The sequence below is a fragment of the Nothobranchius furzeri genome, chromosome 1 (genome assembly GCF_043380555.1).
Source record: "Nothobranchius furzeri strain GRZ-AD chromosome 1, NfurGRZ-RIMD1, whole genome shotgun sequence".
NCBI classification, from domain to species: domain Eukaryota; kingdom Metazoa; phylum Chordata; class Actinopteri; order Cyprinodontiformes; family Nothobranchiidae; genus Nothobranchius; species Nothobranchius furzeri.
The window spans coordinates 47500310-47520442 of NC_091741.1; the positions used below are offsets into that span (position 1 = coordinate 47500310).

At 40.4% G+C, this 20133-nt stretch overlaps 1 protein-coding gene across 21 annotated transcripts in view; it reads right to left on the bottom strand.

Moving 5' to 3' along the window:
- The window catches only part of cacna1c (calcium channel, voltage-dependent, L type, alpha 1C subunit), a 231613-nt gene that overhangs the window by 12768 nt on the left and 198712 nt on the right, over nt 1-20133 (bottom strand). For 8 of the 21 annotated variants that reach the window (XM_070548924.1, XM_070548927.1, XM_070548942.1 and 5 more), the window contains 16 exons: nt 19096-19202; nt 17863-17895; nt 14957-15044; nt 14776-14883; nt 14627-14679; nt 14399-14545; nt 14088-14289; nt 13768-13926; nt 13549-13659; nt 10922-11005; nt 4247-4432; nt 1280-1417; nt 1106-1171; nt 911-1002; nt 275-437; nt 51-178 (listed from right to left, as the gene is read on the bottom strand). In XM_070548924.1, coding sequence (XP_070405025.1) covers nt 51-178; nt 275-437; nt 911-1002; nt 1106-1171; nt 1280-1417; nt 4247-4432; nt 10922-11005; nt 13549-13659; nt 13768-13926; nt 14088-14289; nt 14399-14545; nt 14627-14679; nt 14776-14883; nt 14957-15044; nt 17863-17895; nt 19096-19202 — 1865 coding nt within the window. Of the gene's footprint in view, nt 1-50; nt 179-274; nt 438-910; nt 1003-1105; nt 1172-1279; nt 1418-4246; nt 4433-10079; nt 10164-10921; nt 11006-13548; nt 13660-13767; nt 13927-14087; nt 14290-14398; nt 14546-14626; nt 14680-14775; nt 14884-14956; nt 15045-17862; nt 17896-19095; nt 19203-20133 lie in introns of all 21 variants that reach the window. The other 13 variants (XM_070548967.1, XM_070548955.1, XM_070548936.1 and 10 more) reach the window with 7 other exon arrangements.

Genomic DNA, 20133 nt, shown 5'->3' on the forward strand with positions numbered 1-20133 from the left:
TTTCAGCTTCATATTGTGATGAGATGTTCTGTCTGCACTTTGAAACTTACTTTGCTTCGGGGTCGTATTCAGCCCAGATTCTCTTGAACTCGTCAAGATGATGTGGTCCCAAAATTGACCAATCACGTGTCAGATAGTCAAAATTGTCCATGATTACAGCCACAAACAAGTTGATGATCTGGGAAACAACAGGCATTGTGATTAGAAGATGATAATGAATAGTTTCTTTAATTTTTAAAAATATAAATGCTTTTTTTCAGTCTTTTGTACTCACTAGAAAGGCACAAAGCATGTAGAAGCTGACAAAGTAAATGATGGCAAACTGGCTGCCGCAGTCCTCGTTGGATGAGTGGTTTTCATGGGTCGAGCCTTTTTCACACGGCCGATTGGGTGAACACGCCAGCATGATCTCCTGCCACGCCTCGCCTGTTGCACATCTGAAGTGTGCACAATGCAAATGCACACACACACACACACACACACACACACACACACACACACACACACACACACACACACACACACACACACACACACACACACACACACACACACACACACACACACACACACACACACACACACACACACACACACAAAATAGGCACACTCATTTGTTGCAGATGTAAACTAAAAAGCACCCAATCGTATAAATAAAATATGTAAAATAATCATTTGTTTTAATTCTTTTTGGGAGTATTTTGTGGAGCTTTCAAGCATTTAATTACAACTTTAGTCTCTTCCTTGGATTTAAAACTGCATTTTGCAGCAACTGGAACTCAGGGAGTTATTGATGTAAAAGGCGGGATAACATGAGCAGAAACTAAAATCAGTTTAGAATAAAATAGGTGGCAGAACAGTCTAAAGGTATAAACAAATGATGTTAAAGGGGCATTACAATTTTTCTCACCTGAAGAGGAGCAGCACGGCCTGAGGGAATGTCTGGAAATTGTTGTTCCTGTTGATCTGTGTGTGGTCCCGCAGCGCTATCTTCCCAAACATCTACGCAGGAAATGATGTCAGAGTGAGACAAAGGAAGTTAAAAGGAATCACAGTTCAACTGTTTTCAGAAAGGTGCATTTAGGACGAGGCAGCGACAGCTCACTTGCATGCCGATGACTGCGTATATGAAGAAGAGCATCACAATGAGCAGAGCTACGTAGGGCAGAGCCTGAAAGGAAAGGAGAAGAGAGGAGACGCGTGAACGAAACCCAGCAGCATAAAATCACGTGTGTGTGAAGCCAAACGGCCATCATGGTGTGTTTGGGTTTCCACTCACCTGGAAGGATTTGATGAAAGTCCAGAGCAAGGTTCGAATTCCTTCCCCACGAGACAGCAACTTCACCAGCCTCATCACGCGGAACAACCGGAAGAAGGTAATGGATATCCTGGCATTCTCTTCGGAATTCTGAAGTCCCTTTTAGTGGGGTTTGTTCGTGTCATTTTTATTTATTTTTAAGAGGGGAAAAAGGACACATGGGAACACATGCAGATGAGTAAGGAATAGAAATATGCACACTCACACACTAGGTTATGAAATGGAAAACACAATCCTCATCACGCTAATCATACAGAAGAGATCTAGGAGAGAACTGGGAAGTCATGCTTCTTTTTGTGACTTCATGGATGAATCACTTGGCAACAACAAACTACAAACATCCAGCAGCAAACTGGACACACACACCTCAGCACAAGCTCCTCTTCTAACCCTACACACACTTTCACACGCCAATGGTGATGAGCTACGATGTAGCTACAGCTGCCCTGGGGCGCTCTGACAGAGGCAAGGCCTGCCGAACACAGGTGCCACCGGTCCCTACGACCACCACCAGCAGGCAAGGTGGGTTAAGTGTGTTGCCCAAGGACACAACAGCAGCGTTCTCTAGTCGGAGCCGGATCGAACCTGCAACCTCCAGATTACTCGCTCTACCTCCTGAGCTACCGCTGCCCCTAAAACAACAGTTTTTTTGTAAACAAAAGTAAGCTGCAACACTACAAGATTCATCTGTACTTGTCTTTTCAGAACATCTGAGCATCACTTTGCCTTCAAACAATTTTTTGATTTGTTTTGGAAAGTTAGAATTTTTTCTCAGAGACGTCTCTGCAAAGTTCAGTCGGGTGCGCACTTCTCTCCAAACTGCTGGTCGCAAACCGAACGTAGCTCCATGTTTAAATATTTAGTCATAAAGCTGAGTGCTGTTCATATTTATTTATTCATGCCGCTGCTGTTTGCTCTCTGAGACAAAAAGCCAAAACAACAACAAAAGGGTTCCTGTACAATAGGATGCACCACATACAACAGACAAGAGACACCTACGATGATTACTCACAATTTTAACCTAAAAAGACTCACACACACCCCGTCGTGACTAACATCACATTCTACACAGATCTAACTATTTTAGCTCCTTGACAGTCAAGACAGATCAAACTAGGTCCATCTCTCTAATTAAAAATATTCATTTAGAGTCAACGTACACATCTGTCCATCTGCCCTCCAAGTCCTGTTGCCAGTTGTATTTTTCCAAGAAGTCATCATGCTCTATGCAAACCCCACAGAGAACACACTGTGTGCTCCAGCAAAGAACTCGCCACTCTCTACATATACTGCTGCAGTCTGGGACGGGAGATGTAATCCTTACACGACTCAGTGCTTCCAGTTCTTCTCATTTTTAGACTTAAATAATCCTGAAGGGAAACACGAGTTTATTTCTAGTCGTAGATTTCTGACAATGCACTGGTCTGACTGGTCCCAGACTCTAATGGCAGATATGCTGAAAGTGACACGTCCTTCACAGGAGGGGAGTCACAATTCAGTCCTGCGAGTAATTCCACAACTGGACCACAGTGGGCACCACTCCACCACTGAGAGTTGGAACAGTGGGCAGGAAAAGTACAGAGATAAAGGGAAGAGGAGAGAAAGAGGCCGAAGACAAAATATTTGAGAATGTTCAGATAGATAAATGGACAGACAGACAGACAGACAGACAGACAGACAGACAGACAGACAGACAGACAAACAGACAGACAGATAGATAGATAGATAGATAGATAGATAGATAGATAGATAGATAGATAGATAGATAGATAGATAGATAGATAGATAGACAGTGTGACCAAGATGGCTTGCACCAATGTGATAGCATGAAGAATACCACACCCATGATCGGGGTGATGGAGGGTGCCATGGAAACGACTCAATGAAAGTGGCCTTCACCACACACACATACACACACACACATACACACATTTTAGATTATATACATATATCTATATATATAGATATATATACATATATATGTATATATATATATATATATATATATATATATATATATATGTATATATATATATATATATATATATATATATATATATATATATATATATATATATATATATATATATATATATATATATATATATATATATATATATATATATGTGTGTGTGTGTGTGTGTGTGTGTGTGTGTGCCCATGTAATACTGTACAAAAGTTCTAAGTCCTGCCTCATTTCCTTATATTTTGCTCCCAGGTTGCCAGACTTTCTTATGGACCTTAAGTGGTCCATAGACCAATATTCTAAAATGTTCTCTGTTTCAGTCCTTGTACCTGACCATCATCTGCCAAACATATTAGTTATACTTTACTTTGACTTTTGAATCAATCAGACTCCAATCAAGGCTCCCAAACTTAACCACGGAAAAGGTAAAGTGTCAAAACACGACAACTGACTAAAAGAAATGCTTATAAGTTGGATTTTTAACATGTTGTCACTAGAAATCTATCAGAGTGCTACTTTTTCAAGCTAATGCTACCAAAAAAAAAAAAAACCCAATAATTTAGACATTTAGTAGCTGATGCATTTTTGAGTTTCAGGTTAAAACATGATCTTTGGAGACTGATCATCGGCAGTAAATGTTTGGTAACACACTCTACTTGTCAACACAATATAATGGTGTGATCAGGTACAAGGATTAGACAGGTCTTAAGTAAAATGGAGACAAAATAAAAAGAAAAAAACTGAGAAGCCTTGAAAGAAAATGGATCAAGATCATGTTACAAGACTACAAGAAAGACTTGCAACTTGGAGGTAATCTAAAAAGGAACAAGTGATGGCTCAAAACTTTTGTAGGTACAGGCACATATATGAATATAACTGTGAGCATGCTGCAGAAGATCACAGCACGAGCGGCAGAACGAAGATGACAAGCTGGATGAAAAGCCAAAAGTTTGACGTCATACCATGGATGGCACAGCAGAAGGAGGAATGGAAGGATGGAGGGATGGAATGATGGTGGTGGAATTAGGAAGGCGAACGAGGTTACCGTCGGGGCGTACCATTTGCCTTACCACAGGGGGGTGAGAGGAGGAAGAGGAGGAAGAGGAGGACGAAGAGGAGGAGGACGAGGACGAGGAGGAGTCAGCTGGCTTTAAGGAAAGGCAACAAAGATCAGCACCGGAGTTGCGCCTTCGTGTTTTAGTGTTACTCTACAGTATGTGTGTGTGGGTGTGTGTGTCTAATCATATGGTGGTGGCAAACGTCTGTTCTTATGAGCCCAAAGGGGGATGTGTGTGTGTGTGTGTGTGTGTGTGGTGTTGCTGCTGTTCCCTCATAGACCACTTTAATCTGAATCACCTTCTTTGAAAGACTGAAAAGTGTAGACGCTGTGTGGGAAACATCCGCCCAGTCCTTTAAAGTCTGGAAAACGGGGTGATGGGAAGGGCTGTCTGTTTCTTATGAGCATGCTTGATGTGGCGCTTCCATCCGTTTTCTTTCTGCCCGCTGAAGCTACGTTAGAGACTCAGACTGGGTTCACTTAATCTGGTTTTTGTCATGTTGATCTTTTTGACCAGAAAACTTGTTGCAACTTGTAAACCACATAAACTCATCTTTGCTTTTTTGTAATTGACCCTAACTTTAAGTTGCCCTCAAGCCAAAGAAGCAGCTAACGACCACATTAAGGTATTAATCTGGAAAACGACACAGGGAGAAACCTGCTGGTCGTCACTGGGATTGCATCATTTCAGACTGGAGCCATAGTTTAACTGGATGATCAATCTATAGCTCAGGCCATGTTAAAATGCCTCAGGATCACAAAACAGATGAGAAAACTAGAGCCATGGCTTCCCCCCTCCAAAGGTAATCAAACCTTTGAGAGGAAACGTGCAAAAAGGAGCAAAAAAGTATCAAAGCAAATAAATAAATAAATGAGCAGTAATGGTAAAAATCAGGAATGAAAAGAAGAATTACAGAAACAAGAGCAGAAAAAGAAAAATGAAATATTGATGAATAAACTAGAATGTATTTTTTTTAAGGAACAAAGAAAGCGAGGAGTGATTGTAACAGGGCCATTGTATACTTAGTTAATACTTTGTTCAGGGGATCTAAGTAGTAAACATGGCACCAATAAATAATAATGTGTTGTTGTGAAGAAAAGTCTGGAGGATAGAACTGTCTGTGGGGGTGTGAAATTTGGCATATGGTAAGAAGGCAGCTGGTAAAAACACTGTTGATTTTTGTGTGAGAAGACTGTAGAAAGGGACTTATGAATGAATTAAGGAAGGAAGGAAGGATGACTGATGGATGGAGGAAGGCATGGATAGTGGGATGGATGAAGGAAAGAAGGAAGGAAGGAAGGAAAGAAGGAAGGAAGGAAGGAAGGAAGGAAGGAAGGGAGGGAGGAATGGAAGGAAAGAGAGAGGGTTATGTCAAGGAAGGAAGGAAGGAAGAAAGAAAGACAGAAAGAAGGAAGGAAATAAGGAAGAATGTGGAGGGAGGAAGGAAAAATGATGGGGTGGGAAGGTAGGAAGGAATAAATGAAGGAAGGAAGGAAGGAATGATGGAGGGAGGAAGGACGGGATGAAGGAAGGAAGGACGGAAAATAGGATGAAGGGCATGGAGAGAGGAAGGAAGGAAGGAAGGAAGAAAGGAAGGAAAGAAAGAAAAATGGAAGAATGATGGAGGGCGTAAGGATGGGATGAAGGGATGAAGGAAGGAAGGACGGAAAGTAGGACGACGGGCATGGAGAGAGGGAAGATGGAGGATAAATAGAAGGAAGGAAGGAACGAGGAATGAATGACTGAAGGAAGGAAGGAAGGAAGGAAGGAAAGAAGGAAGGAAGGAAAGAAGGAAGGAAGAATGGAGGGAGCAGGGAAGGATGATGGAGGGAGGAAGGGAGAAAGAATAATGGAGGGAGAAAGGAAAGAAGGAAGGAAGGATGGAGGCCTTTCAGAGGGTGGTAGATGGAGGAAGAAAGGAAGGAAGGAAGGAAATAAGGCATAGCGAGAGGAATAGATGATGGAAGGAAGGAAGGAAGGAAGGAAGAAAGGAAGGAAGGAGGGAAGGAAGGAAGGAGGGCATAGAGAGGGTTGATAGATGGAGGAAGAAAGAACGGAAAGAAGGAAGGAAGGCAAAGAGAGAGGAATGGCTGGATGAAGGGAAGGGAATGGATGAAGGGAAGGGTAGGGGGAGTATGCAGGAATGTGTGTCTACTGCATCACTAAGGAGATTCTGTGTCTCAGTGTGATACATTTCAGTGTAAATTTACTTTTGGATTCATTATTGTTTAAATTAAAATAAAGTATAAGACGTTAGAAATGTAAGTGGAAAAAAGTAGAATTTTTTATGTTTTTTATAATAATAAAACCAACCCAAAGGAAAGGCATTTCAAGGAAATTAATTCCACTGAAGAAATTATGAATATTTAATAAAATAAAAGGAAAAGAAATTAAATCAACCCTTTTTTCCTATAGCATCAGACTTTTGTCAGGCAAAGAAATTCAACAGTTCGGTCATTGCCATGGGTAACAAAGGTGTCATTTTGTTTAAAATTTTGAGGCTATTTCACCCATTTTTGATCAATACATTGGATTTTTCCTCCATGAAAAAGAATAAATCAAACAAACTGGGGTCTAACGTACCTTAAATAGCCAATCAAAGGTTGACTTGGTTTGGGGCAAGTTAACCGTATTAAAACAGACCTGTGTTACCCAGCTTGCTGTTTTAGGTGAGCAAGCAGCACCGCAAACCAACGAGGAAAAACGACAGAAAAAGAGAAATAAACATAAACAAGAGTAAGAAGTTCAGAGAGAAAAGGAGGAAGATAGAAAGAGGAGGAGGAGGCATTCCAAAGAGAAAGAGAGAAGTTGATGCAGTTCATGTTAGCATCCTCTGCAAGACACTGCTCATAGCAATCCACTACCAATCTATTCACACTCGTTCTACTCAAACCAAACTAAAATGTAAAAAAATCCAGAAAAAGTTTAAGAAGCACCCGCAGGTCGCTGGGGAGTATTAGAGACCCGGGACTGAGGAAACATTTATGGGTCAGAAAAAATAAATAAATTTAGCTAATCTAAGTCAGCAAATACCCAAAGGGCAGGGATGTGGGTGAATTCAGATGGCATAAATTGGCTTTTTAATATTAACTACAAACAGAAAAAATAACATTTTAAAAGCTAGCCCGTCACTGCACTCCACTGTACACTGTCAGCATTAATAAAAAATGGAGGAGCTGCTGATTTTGTATTCTAGATATGTTGCTAAGCAGTAAAAAATCAGGCCAACGTTTAAAATGTCAAAGTCACAAAGTTCCAGATTGAAGTGCGGAGAGTTTCTTAAAAAGAAGAAAAAAGAAAACAGAAAAAAGTTGCTTGGGCATCTATCTTATCACCCCAAAATAAATAAATAAATAAGTAAATAATTACAAAACACCAAAGGAAAAGGGGAACTAGATATCTTCAGTCATGCCTTTAAATTTTGAGTAAAAACTGAAAATAATGTCTCATTCAGCTAGCTAAATCAATCAGTCAATCTCCGTTTGTTCAAATCAATCAAAATAAAAGCAAACTCCAAACCAAAGTGTGCAGTGCAAAAATCTGTGAACTGTATAGATGACCAAGGTGTGATGACAAAGGTGTGCATCGCTGGCCAAGTAAACCCCACTGATCTTTTCCTAAAAGCTGTTATAAGTAAATATTGCTTGCTCTTCATAGATGCATTTAAATAACACGTTCCTTGTATATTCGCTCTCAAGGAACCACAACTACATTTCCACCACAAAGGTACAGAGAATGGCTGAATAAAGCATGTCCTGTCCTGGTACAGTTTATGTCCTGTGTCTTTTCGAAGCAGCCTTATGAGCTTCACATGAGTGCAAATGGATCTCCCTTCTAAAGACACGAGAACAAGTGCAAAGCTCATTCTCTCCTGGGAGATACATCCGCCCCATTGGTATGCCAGACCAGTGTTTTCTGAGAGGGAACACACTGCATTCCAGATCCCTGGAATACACCATCGCATCATGCACATCTAACAGCTGAAGCCTATGTCCTCTCAAACCTTAAAGTAAAATCATCTATATTTGAACTGAAATGACCAAGTGTAGATTCACATTTAGTGAACAGATATTAAACAGTAATTAAACAGTAATCAGCTCCTCTTTCATCTACTCATTTGGTCTGAATATTACTTTTAAAGATGTGGAACACTAAAAAACCATTTTTAAAATCATCTGTCTGATCATTATCGGCTTCTGATAGAAAAAGAGACGGTGAAACGCTAGGATTTGAAAATCCTGATAGATCTACGTCACACTGTCACTTATTATTTATGGACTCATCCATCTTGACTTTCGACAAAGAAGGTTTTTGATTTTTTAGCGTCCAGGTAAACATCAGAGAACGTCTCGACTAGTAGAAGCTAACAGTTAGCATTAGCGACTCCACCACACAGCAGAACTCCTCCAGGCTTGTGCTATTTGTGGAGATAAAACATCAATGTTGCAGGGCTAATGATGTCAGTGGTAGTCATGTTGCTGTTGGCCAATCAGAGGGGAGATGTCCAAATATCAGGAAATAAGAAGCTCAGCTGTGATGTGGCTCAATACCATTTCCTGAAAATGGTGCACCAGAGCTTTGTTTCCCCAGATTATGACTTACAAGGCATTTATCCTTACTAGAGACCACTGCATATGCATTTATTAAATGAGTGTTCCACACCTTTAAATAAGCATAGAAATCTTCAAAAACTGAATCTAGATTTTGTCCTGTTTCCCAACAATTCTCCTGCCAAAAACATTTTCAGTGTCTCATAAATAAAAACAACCCCAGAAGTCACAATAGACACTCAACATTTAGTACTCCGGGTATTCATTCTTATTCAGACCCACCGCTGACCATAAGGCCCCATGCTGATAATAAATGGATTCATGCATACATTTACATGAATTTCATGGGTACTGAATAAATCCATTTATGGATGAAATTGACCCCATGTATGCACATTTTTGACAAAAGCAACTTGCATTTTTCTCATGTGAACTTTAGGGATTTCCCGTGTTTCATAAATTCTTGGTGTTTTTGGTCTTTAGCCTAAAACCACTTGGTTCAAAAGATTTCTACTTGTCCATTCATGCAAGAAAATGTTTTGGCATGTGTTGCTGATCTAATGTTGACACTAACAGGCCTGCATGTACCACCTTTGCATCTGTCATGCTATACAGCTTCCATCATGCCACAGTGATGCTTCGTTTTCTGTGGCAATGATGACACATCTGAACAGGTGTACCCAAACCAAGTGCTGAGGAAATGCAGTCACGGTTCTGCTGACCAATGCAGAAATCTCCAATGAAATTAATGCTCAACAGACCGAGGCTTGTTTACCTATCTGAAGCCACGTCCAATTTTTAGAAATCCAAATAAAATAAAATAATAAGAATTAATCTCAGACTTTTGCATCAAAACAGAAGTAAAAAGAGTGGAAGGGGGGTCTGGAAAACAAGTAGATAGAGCTTATGATCTACTTTTGTTGAAATCATGGAAAACTACAAAGAAGATTAGGATAAGTCATATGTAGAAGAGGTATTATAACTCTAAAAAGCTCTGCCCTAAAAGGAAATTACAGTTTATAGAGCAACATGCAGATATTTCACATGCCAGAGACGTTCAAATACAGTTCAGAAGAAGTTTTTTGATCATCTGAAAGCTTGCAAGATAGGAATCGACGCTCGGTCTGTTTGTGTGTGAGAGAATGGCAGATCAGGCAGGAAGGGAGGGAGGGAGTTGGACTACTTACGTTAACCTCAGTGATCGCTATGTCAACAATGCTACCCACAACTATCAAGGCATCAAATGTGTTCCATGCATCAACAAAATAGTGCTGCGTGGGGGTGGGAAGGAAAGGAAAAACAACAGAAAAGAATAGGACAAAACACAAGACATCAAAAAAATGAAAAAAAAAAACAGAAATGAAAGGAGAGAGGAGAAAAAAGAAAGATAATAAACATTACATACATGAGCACTGGAGTTCTGAGTAGGAGGTAACAGGGAGAGATTTAACAAAATAAAAGGCAAAAGAGAAGGGGCAATCTGGAAGAGATGGACAGCAGAGGAGGAACAGCAGCGACTGGTCATGCTCGTCCATGAGAGGAAATGTCATTAAGATCAACAGTCGAGAACAAACAACAACAACAACAACAACAACAAAAGTGCCCTTTGTTGGAGTTAAAAAGCTGTGTGAGTTTGTGACTGGTAAGTGGGTTAGTTCAGTTAGTTTGTGGTAAATTCAGTTTGAGTAAATGCCACAGAGTAACCAGAATAAATAAATAAATAAATAAAACCCTAAAGTAGTCCAAGAACTAGAAAGATAAACAAACCAGAGCAAAACAGCTAAACCCTGCCTGTGCCCACTCCTTTGGTGACAGCATGATCTTGTTCAGAGAGAGTTCCCCCTGAGTGGCAGCGGTCATCTTGGATTTAAGTATGAAGGGACAGGAAGGAGGAGGAAGAGGAGAAGAGGAAGAAGGAAGAGGCTGACGAACAAGACAGAAACAGCTCAATTTAGAAGAGTCAAAAAAGGGGAGAAAAGGAAAGACACGACAGAGGAGGAGAGACAATGAAAGGGGGCGTCGTACTTACGTTGATTTCACTGAGAATGACGTCTATTATGCTGCCAATTACGATGAGGAAATCAAACACATTCCAGGGATCACTAAAGTACCCCTGCACAGGATGAGGTGAGCAAGAGGAGGAGGAGGGTGAGAAAGGTATGTTAGAAGGGAAACAACATCTGCTGCCACTTCGCAGACCCCATTAAGGTTGTATGAAGTCGTACGGTCCAACGAAAGACTGAAAAAGTCAGCTAGAGTTAATGAGCCGCCACATGAAAGCAGTTTCCGATCTGTTATCTGCTCATGGAGCGCAGCACAGTTCATGGTCGGTTAAAGATGGTGTGTTAAACTGCAGTTATTTATGTTTTCTGACTCAACTTAAAACATTTCAGTTTGTAGCCAATTCACAATCTGGAGGAAGGTAAACACACATTTCTATTTTCAGGGCATATAAGTGATGATTCAGTAAAATACATTTATGTTGATATGTAAATTAATAAAAAAAAGCCCCCAAATAGTCCGGTTCAGCTGTGGTTCAAGTGGTGATGCTTTCAGTCTCAGTGATATTAGTGCAAAATGAAGCATCAGACTTAGTAAGGTGGACCGTGGCATCGTTATTTAAATCTGATGTGACAAACTACATAACTCCCAGGTACACACCCCTTTCTAAACAAAGAAAAAGAAAAGTTTGGGCACCAGGAAACATAAAAAAATCATAAAAAACAAAATCACACCACTTGATTGAAAATAATAAAGAAGCAAGAAAGACAAAACATTTAACAAAAAAAAGTTAAAACATTCTAAATCTGTTGCTCTTCTGTGGATGAGAGAAAAACCTGTTAAAAACAGACAGTCCCATAAATCACATCATACTGCTGCTAAATCCGCAAACTCCTCATGACTCCTGAACCTGTGAAGAAAGAACAAGCTCTTCTGTGTTCACATCAACAGTTCATACATCAAATCTTCCAAAACAAAGCACATCTTGAGCCTTTTCAGAGACATGTAGCATGCAGACGACACATTTTACATCTGAGCTCATGAAAAAGTGCATAAACCTCGTAGACATTCTCACCTTTAGATTTGTGTCTAAAACCTTCATCATACTGGGTCAATAAAATATAATTAGCAGTTTGATGCTCAAATTAGATGCTTATAAATGCATTGTACTCATGTGTGTAAATATAACATCTAAAGGTGTCATACTGCTGTTTGCTTAGGGCCCTGAAAAGAAGGCTATTGGCCCTTTGCACGTGACGTCACGCCACTCATGGGACCGCCCCGTTCGCCATGATGGACGGCAAAAAGACCGTTTACACACATTGAAACTCTGGTGAAGCTAGTCAAAAAAATCCAGTTTGTAGCCTTTTATCACTTTTATTTAGTTGTTTTCACAGTAAAATGTACCAACTTGCTATGTGGCTGGCTGCACTAACAGACAAGGATGTGAAGTCAACTAGTTTTTTTTTATCTTTTTTCAAATAACGTTGATCGAGACTGAGGACGGAGAACGGACTAGCAGCCCTCAGGTTTACATCGAACGTGTTTTTACCATGTAAGATTAAGGATTTATTTATTTATTTCATGACAAAGACAGGGACAAACGTGATGCGTTCTTCTGATGGATGGATATTTCACCATGGAGGACACGCGGTACCGTCCACTGTAGTGACATGCGAGATAATTAATTACAATATTGCTCCAATGTATGATTACGCGTGCTAAAATTACGTTACGAGCGTTGCCGTTAAGAGGGATCTTGTCTCATCCCGGTGTGAGAGCAGCAGCTGAACACGCGGTAACACCACCAGCAAAAAAACTAGTAGGGATCCAGACGTTTTTAAAATCAGCTTCGGTGTAAAGTGAAACGCTGTTTATAACATAATTTTATAAATCCAGTCGGGTGAATTTAGGCAAAGTAGGCAGCTTGTTCACATCGGTGAACAGCTGCAGAGAGAACTTAAGCTAACGTTCGTAAGCTAGTTAATAACACTTAACTTCTGTAAATACCGCTCCCTATGAGCCCCATCTAGGTGCGCTACTTCTTCTGATAACCGAGCATGGGCTTGAACTAGTAGAGGGAATGCTAAAGATCGCAAAAACAATTTCAGGCTCTACTTTTCCTGTTGCTTAGTACTCGTGTCGCTCACTGTTTACATGCTTTCGCCGTCCAGTATGGCGGACCCACGTGATTAGGTGACGTAGGTGCAAAGGGTCAATAATAAATATAAATATAAATATTTACACCTAAAGCAGGAAGTTGGATTCCTTTTTTTCAGCAGATTACCAATTCCTGTAGAACAATCTTACATAGATCTTATGTGAGCCGTTACAACAATAACAGAAAAACTACTCAAAAGGAAGATTTAAATGACTGATTGTGCTGAGGGATTTTCCATTAACACCGGTGTAATTGAGTGAAACATTCACATCTGTTGATGTCTGAAAGGCTGACACACAAGGGCGCTGTCTACGAAACTACACGACTGCATGCAGCAGTTGAGGTGAGCAGTGAGATATAAAAACTACGTTATGCTTTCTGCTAGATGTCTTAGAATATTCACAACCAAGGTGCTGTGTCAGTTACAGCGATCGGTTAATACTCATTCTAAACACAACTTGTTTTCCTATCCAAAGCTAAACGTCTGTACCTACCCTGGGTTTGAAGGCAATCAGCTTGAGGATCATCTCTACTGTGAACAGGCCGGTGAAGAGCATGTTGAGGATGTTCATGGCATCATTGAAGTTTTTCGTCTGCCCATGATGCTACAAAAGCCCAAATGAGAGTCATCGCGTGGATAACGTTTCCTTATCTTATCTAAGGGATGCTATGGAGTCCATATTTATATGCAGGTAAACATCTTTGTGACTCACCTGCATGGCCAGACAGATGGTGTTGAGAAGAATGAGGGTAAACATCAGGTACTCAAAGTAGGTGGAGTTGACCACGTACCACACCTTGTACTGATAGGGGTTCTTGGGGATGTAGCGACGCAGAGGGCGAGCCTTCAGGGCATACTCCACACACTGACGCTGTGACACGCATCCACACAGGTGAGCATGACAAGTCGCTTTGTAAAGCTAACATCTTTCATTTGGAAAAGTTATTTAGCTGTTCCTCGAGAATAAAAACACTCCCACGACGAGTGAAAGAACACAGGTGCAGGGAAGCACAGAACGAAAACGAACTCTACCTGGTTCTTGTCTAGCTCACAGTTCTTGTATTCCTGCTCTCCTTGCTCCTGGAACGTGACGATGACGAAACCGACGAAGATGTTCATCATAAAGAAGGCGATGATGATGATGTAGATGATGAAGAAGATGGAGATGACCACACGGTAGTTATAGATGGGGCCGACATCCTCGGTGTGAGAGTCGATGGCTCGGTACAGTAAGCTGAGCAGGGGAGTTGGAGAAGATGGAGGAGAATAAAAGGAATAAAGAAGCTTTTCATGAGCTGATGAGGAACCCACCATGTTGATGGAGTTCGCATGAGAACACTCACCCTGGCCAGCCCTCAAAGGTAGACACAGCAAAAAGAGCCATCATTCCCTGCAGGACATCGTCAAAGTTGAAATCACTGTTCTCCCAGTTTCTCAGCGCTTTTTCAGGCTTCCCCACATTTCCATCCTTATACGTGATGTAAGAACCCCTGAAACACAAACACACATGATCGTTGCAGGCTGAGATGAAAATAACAATCAGTCGGCAGAGCAAAAGAGGTTCCTCTTACCTGCACTCAGCCTGAGTTTGCTTAGAGCTGTCGGTACAGTAGAAGAACTTGCCCTGATTTAAAAATAAGCAAAAACCTCTGATGAATCTTTTTAAACCCTGCAGACAGTTTCAGAGCTGACCCATTTGTTTTTATCTGCTCCTTCTTACCTTGAAGAGTTGCACGCCGATGCAGGCGAACATGAACTGGAGCAAAGTGGTGACGATGACGATGTTGCCGATTGTCCTGATGGCCACAAACACACACTGCACCACGTGCTGAAAAACACAGAAAACAAGAGTGAGTGTGTTTCAGGAAAGAAATATCTCTTTCTGGTTTCAGTGTGTGAACCTTTAGGCCTTTAGCTCGGTTGATTGCTCTCAGTGGTCGGAGCACTCGCAGGACTCTCAGAATCTTTACAACGTTGATGGCACTAGACCTGAAAAACAGCAAATATACTTCTTACAAAAGGTGATGACACACGTTATAGCTAGAACAGGATATTGCTTTTCCATCAGCATTTTGCACAACAACAAGAACACACACACACACACACACACACACACACACACACACACACACACACACACACACACACACACACACACACACACACACACACACACACACACACACACACACACACACACACAATTACTTTATTAGCAAAAAATCTGCATGAATATTATGTTAAGTTAAAGTACATAATTATATATTTTTTATAATTTTAATTAGAAGCAGAATAAAACAAGTGTAAAACTATTTAAAGTGCAATGATTTACCTATTTTAGAGCTGTTGTGAATTAAAGAAACTATAAAAAAATCTACAGTACGTAATTCAATAATGAATGCTGTTAAAGGTGCAGTGTGTACAAATGAAGTAAGACGACATCCTGTGGTTAAACTTGGTTGCTGCATTCACTCTCTCGCTCCTGTTTAGTGAGTTTCATGGCTGTTACCAGAATATTCTAGATAACAAGCAAAGACAAGTCATACATAGTAAGTTAAAGAGCAAGTCACCCCCTACCAGAGTCTAACTCCACTCCCACTTCATGTTTGAAAAATGCAACAAATGCTGTTGCCTGGCAGACCGAGAGGGCGGAGCTGCTAACAAATACACACACTCATGACATTGTGACATCATAATGTACCAGTTTACATCATAGCATACCTCTTAGCCAATAGTGGTGGCAGATTTAAATTCAAATACAGTGCAGAGTTTTTACCCGACAACGGCACAACACTGCCAGTTTTAGGCAGAATATTAAAATTTTAACTAAGATTCACTGAAGTGCCAAATTATTGACGACACATGTCTGCAGCACGATTAGACACTCGTTTATTTAGTTTATCAGCAAAAAAAAGTTTACTTGGGGGTGACTTGCTCTTTAATAAGTAGATAAATACATAGTCAGAGCTGGTGCTAGCACTTTTGGGTGCAGGGAGCACTAATTGCACTTATTACTAGGGATGTACCGATACTTGGATCTGAGTACTCGTCGATACCAATTACCGATACTTCTACCACACAAAAAAAATGCAATGAATTGGAATACAGGTTTTATTTTCTTCTCTGCTTTCAACAGGAAAAGACTGAGGTAGATAAAAATAAGATATATCAATATAAATGATCACAAAACTAAAATTTTAGGAGAACAGAAATGACAAGTTACAGTAAAGCCACTTTCAGGCAACTGCATTGATATCGGTTCTGGTTATCGGTTAACTTTTATCGATGCCGATACCAGCATCCCTACTTATTACGATAATATGCTTGTGACATTAGAGTAAGTGTTGACTTTACGGTCTAGCTACTCACAAATAACATTTATGTAAACGCGATGTGGACTGGTGTTGCCTATTAGAGCTGGCATAGCGGCAGTCCGACATCTTGGATGGGTCTGCATTCACCCCCAGTGCATTCATTTCTACTGAGGAAGCTGCTAACCCAACAAAAATACATTTTATCAAGCTTTTTCACAAAATCAGACATATAGCTTGCTGTTATTGCTCTGAACGACTCATTAAATGAAGCAAGATGCCACGATTGATTAATTATTGACACAAGTGTTTGGTAATTGAAAAAGAAGCTTGACTATTTTTTTTATTCACCATTAGCACTGTTAGCTCAACTTTAGCCTCTAGCACTTCTTTACCTGATAATAAAGCAAAAGAAAAAGATGCCGTGACTTCTCGGGGATGTGAGAAATCACTTTTGCGTCACTCTTGTTTTAGGATTATTTCACTGTAGAATTCTCACTTTATTCTTACACACTGCACCTTTAATGTTAACTGATTAGGGGTTGTTCATTAATTGGTCAAATTCTAAAGTATTTTTAATACATCACAAGAGATTTTAGAAGCAATCTATTTGAATACTTTTAAATAACACTGAAAACACACACAAACACATATTCAACATAAATAGATAGACCTAAAGACACACACACACACACACACACACACACACACACACACACACACACACACACACACACACACACACACACACACACACACACACACACACACACACACACTGACATTTACAGGCAAACTGTGCTGTAAAAGAGTGTCAGTACAAGCCAACGGTTAAAAAGTGCCCCTTTTAAAAGGAGGTGATTGAAAATAATGGATTTTAAAATAATAATAACAAAATAATCAAATTAATGCATTGACATTTTGAGTCCAGCAATAACTGATTATAAGACCAAGAAAATAATTGTTTTTGGGATCTCTTCCTTAATTGTTAGTTCATTAACATGCTAATTATCTAACTCACCACTGTCACTGCCTTTAGTTTCAGTGTGGAAAGATAATAATCTTGTTGCTCAGATTAAACAAGAACAAATGAACAACTTTTTATCTGCTTTTCTCCACAGCGCACACAAAAAAGGGCAGCAGAGAAGAAGTAGGTTCAAAATGTCAACGCACATCTCTGGGGGTGAGGTGGGTGGGGTGGGGAGGCTTTTTTAGGAGGTTAAAGGAGTGATTTACACAGAAACATTATTCTGAAAGAGAGAAAACAAACAACACCCGTTGTGCAACTCTTTACAGAGGAAGGAAGAGTTTGAAAGCAGTTAAAGGCAGTTTCCGTGGAGTGGGATGTTATCAGCCACATATCACAGTAAAACCAGCTGTGAGGATATGCTCTAGTTACAGTACAAATTCATACAGAGTCAAAAGCAATTTAAATACAACACTTTTAGATGTTGCAACAAGCTCTGTGGCTGACAGGGATGAAGAACACCATTTACCAACCACCTGATGACAAGAAGTACTCTATCCATCTACAAGAAAGCAAAAAATAGATTTGAGGTCATACGATGTCAATGTTTTTATTGGCCAAGATGCCATTATTCTTTCATCTTCAGCGCTGTCATGTTATGGCTATTAAATCTGAAATTATGTCAAAGACAGGAGCATATAAAGGAGTACGAGGGTTTTTGTTAGGAATTACAGGTCTGATGGCTCCTTTTTCACTGAATCATGGCAACAGAATGATGCATAAACCCTAAATAAATGATCCATCGGGCAACAGCAAAAGGAACTCTAAAGGCACGATTAGATGCAACACCATCACAATGAATTTAACTGTGATACATTCAAGAAAAATCCCACACACTCACTCGCTGCCTTTAACAGGCAAAACCCCACAGAGTTTAACATCCATGTGCAATTTCTATAGACCAGGAGAGTTTCATTCATCCACAAATATGAGAAATCAACTTGACCCGTTAACCAGACATGAAAGGCAGCTGCAGATTGCAGGTCAGTTTCTTCATAATGTTGACTTAATTTCCTTTTTCAAACATATTTTATGGTTAAACCCAAATTATAACACATTTTTAGTGTGAAATCTGCCACAAAATACTTTTCCTTAGCAAAAAAACACAAGTACGGAAAACTAAAACTGCGTTTTGCAGGAAAACTAATTCTGTTGACATTTGTTTTGTTCTGTTTTAATGACCACCTTAACTAAACTCTCCAGGACCATAGAAACATCAAATTAAAGGTGTGACAGCTTTACACGGTTAAGGTGAAGGTCTGTTAAAGGGGGTTATTAATATGGGCTAATACGGACTTACTTCGAGAAGTCTAGGCTATTAAGCATTAGAGACAGAGAGTGTAGTATAGCATATTAAATACACATCACAGCATTTCAAGGTGTTATTAGAAGCAGAAAACATTTTACAAGTCACAGATAGAGGTTTGAGTGTAACATAGCATGCAGTTGTTCAGAGAAGTGTGAAGCACAGCACAGTTTCAAACCTGTGTGTATTTGAACTTCATCTCATGCAGTGGCCTCCGTTTGTGCAGGTATACTGAATAACACCAATGTGAGTTTGCTATATGTGCACAGCTACTCAACAGTAATGAAGGTGTTTGTGATCAGATTTTTTTCTAAATAAAAATGCTAGAGGAGTGAACAAGGTAAGTGTGACTAAAAATATAAAACATGCACAAGGAATGCAAAATTCTGCACTCACTGTATTCCAGAAGAGATGAGGGACACACTGACCACCACCAAGTCCAGGATGTTGAAATAATTTCTACAGAATGAACCTTTATGCAAGAAGGCTCCATAGGCTGTCATCTGCAAAGAATGCATCAGTCGGTTCAGTACAGAAAAGCAAAGCCAGCTTACGTCATGATTTGACTGGTGAAGCTGATGACTTCTTTTATCCTTAATCAGAATCAGAAAAGGTTTATTGCCATTGTCAGTGAACAAGCAGTTCACAAACTAGGAACTTGCTTCGGTACTAACGTGCTACATATAACATGAACAATAAATTTCAAAAATAGAATAAGTAGAATAAAATATAATAAAACTAGCATAAAACATTCAGCTATAAAAAAAAGGCAGGTAATGGTAATATGGCCGATAACGTGACGTTATGTCAAGTACAGAAGACGAACCTGGTTGTGTGTTTATAAGCTGTTCACAAGTCTAACGGCAGATGGAAAGAAGCTGTTCTGATGGCGGGAGGTTCTGGTCCGGATGGACCGTAACCTCCTGCCTGAGGGGAGCGGCTCAAAAAGTCTGTGACCCTGGTGCGATGGGTCAGCTGCTATCCCACCTGCACGCCCCCGAGTTCTGGAGACGTACAGGTCCTGGAGAGATGGAAGGCTGCAGCCAATCACCTTCTCAGCAGAGTGCACAATGCGCTGCAGTGTATTTTTGTCCCTCACTGTGGCTCCAGCGTACCACACAGCGATGGAGGAGGTGAGGATGGACTCAATGATGGCCGTGTAAAACTGCACCATCATCTGGGCCGGCAGCTTGGCCTTTTTCAACTGCCGCAGAAAGTACATCCTCTGCTGGGCCTTTTTGAGCAGGGAGCTGATGGATGGCTCCCACCTAAGGTCATGTGTGATGGTGGTTCCGAGGAAGTGGAAGGAGTCCACAGTGGTGACGGGGGTGTCCGTCAGGACGAGGGGGAGAGATGGGGCTGTGACTTTCCTGAAGTCTTAATGCATCACGAAAAATTAATGATTTAGTATACTATAAAATAATGCAAATAATG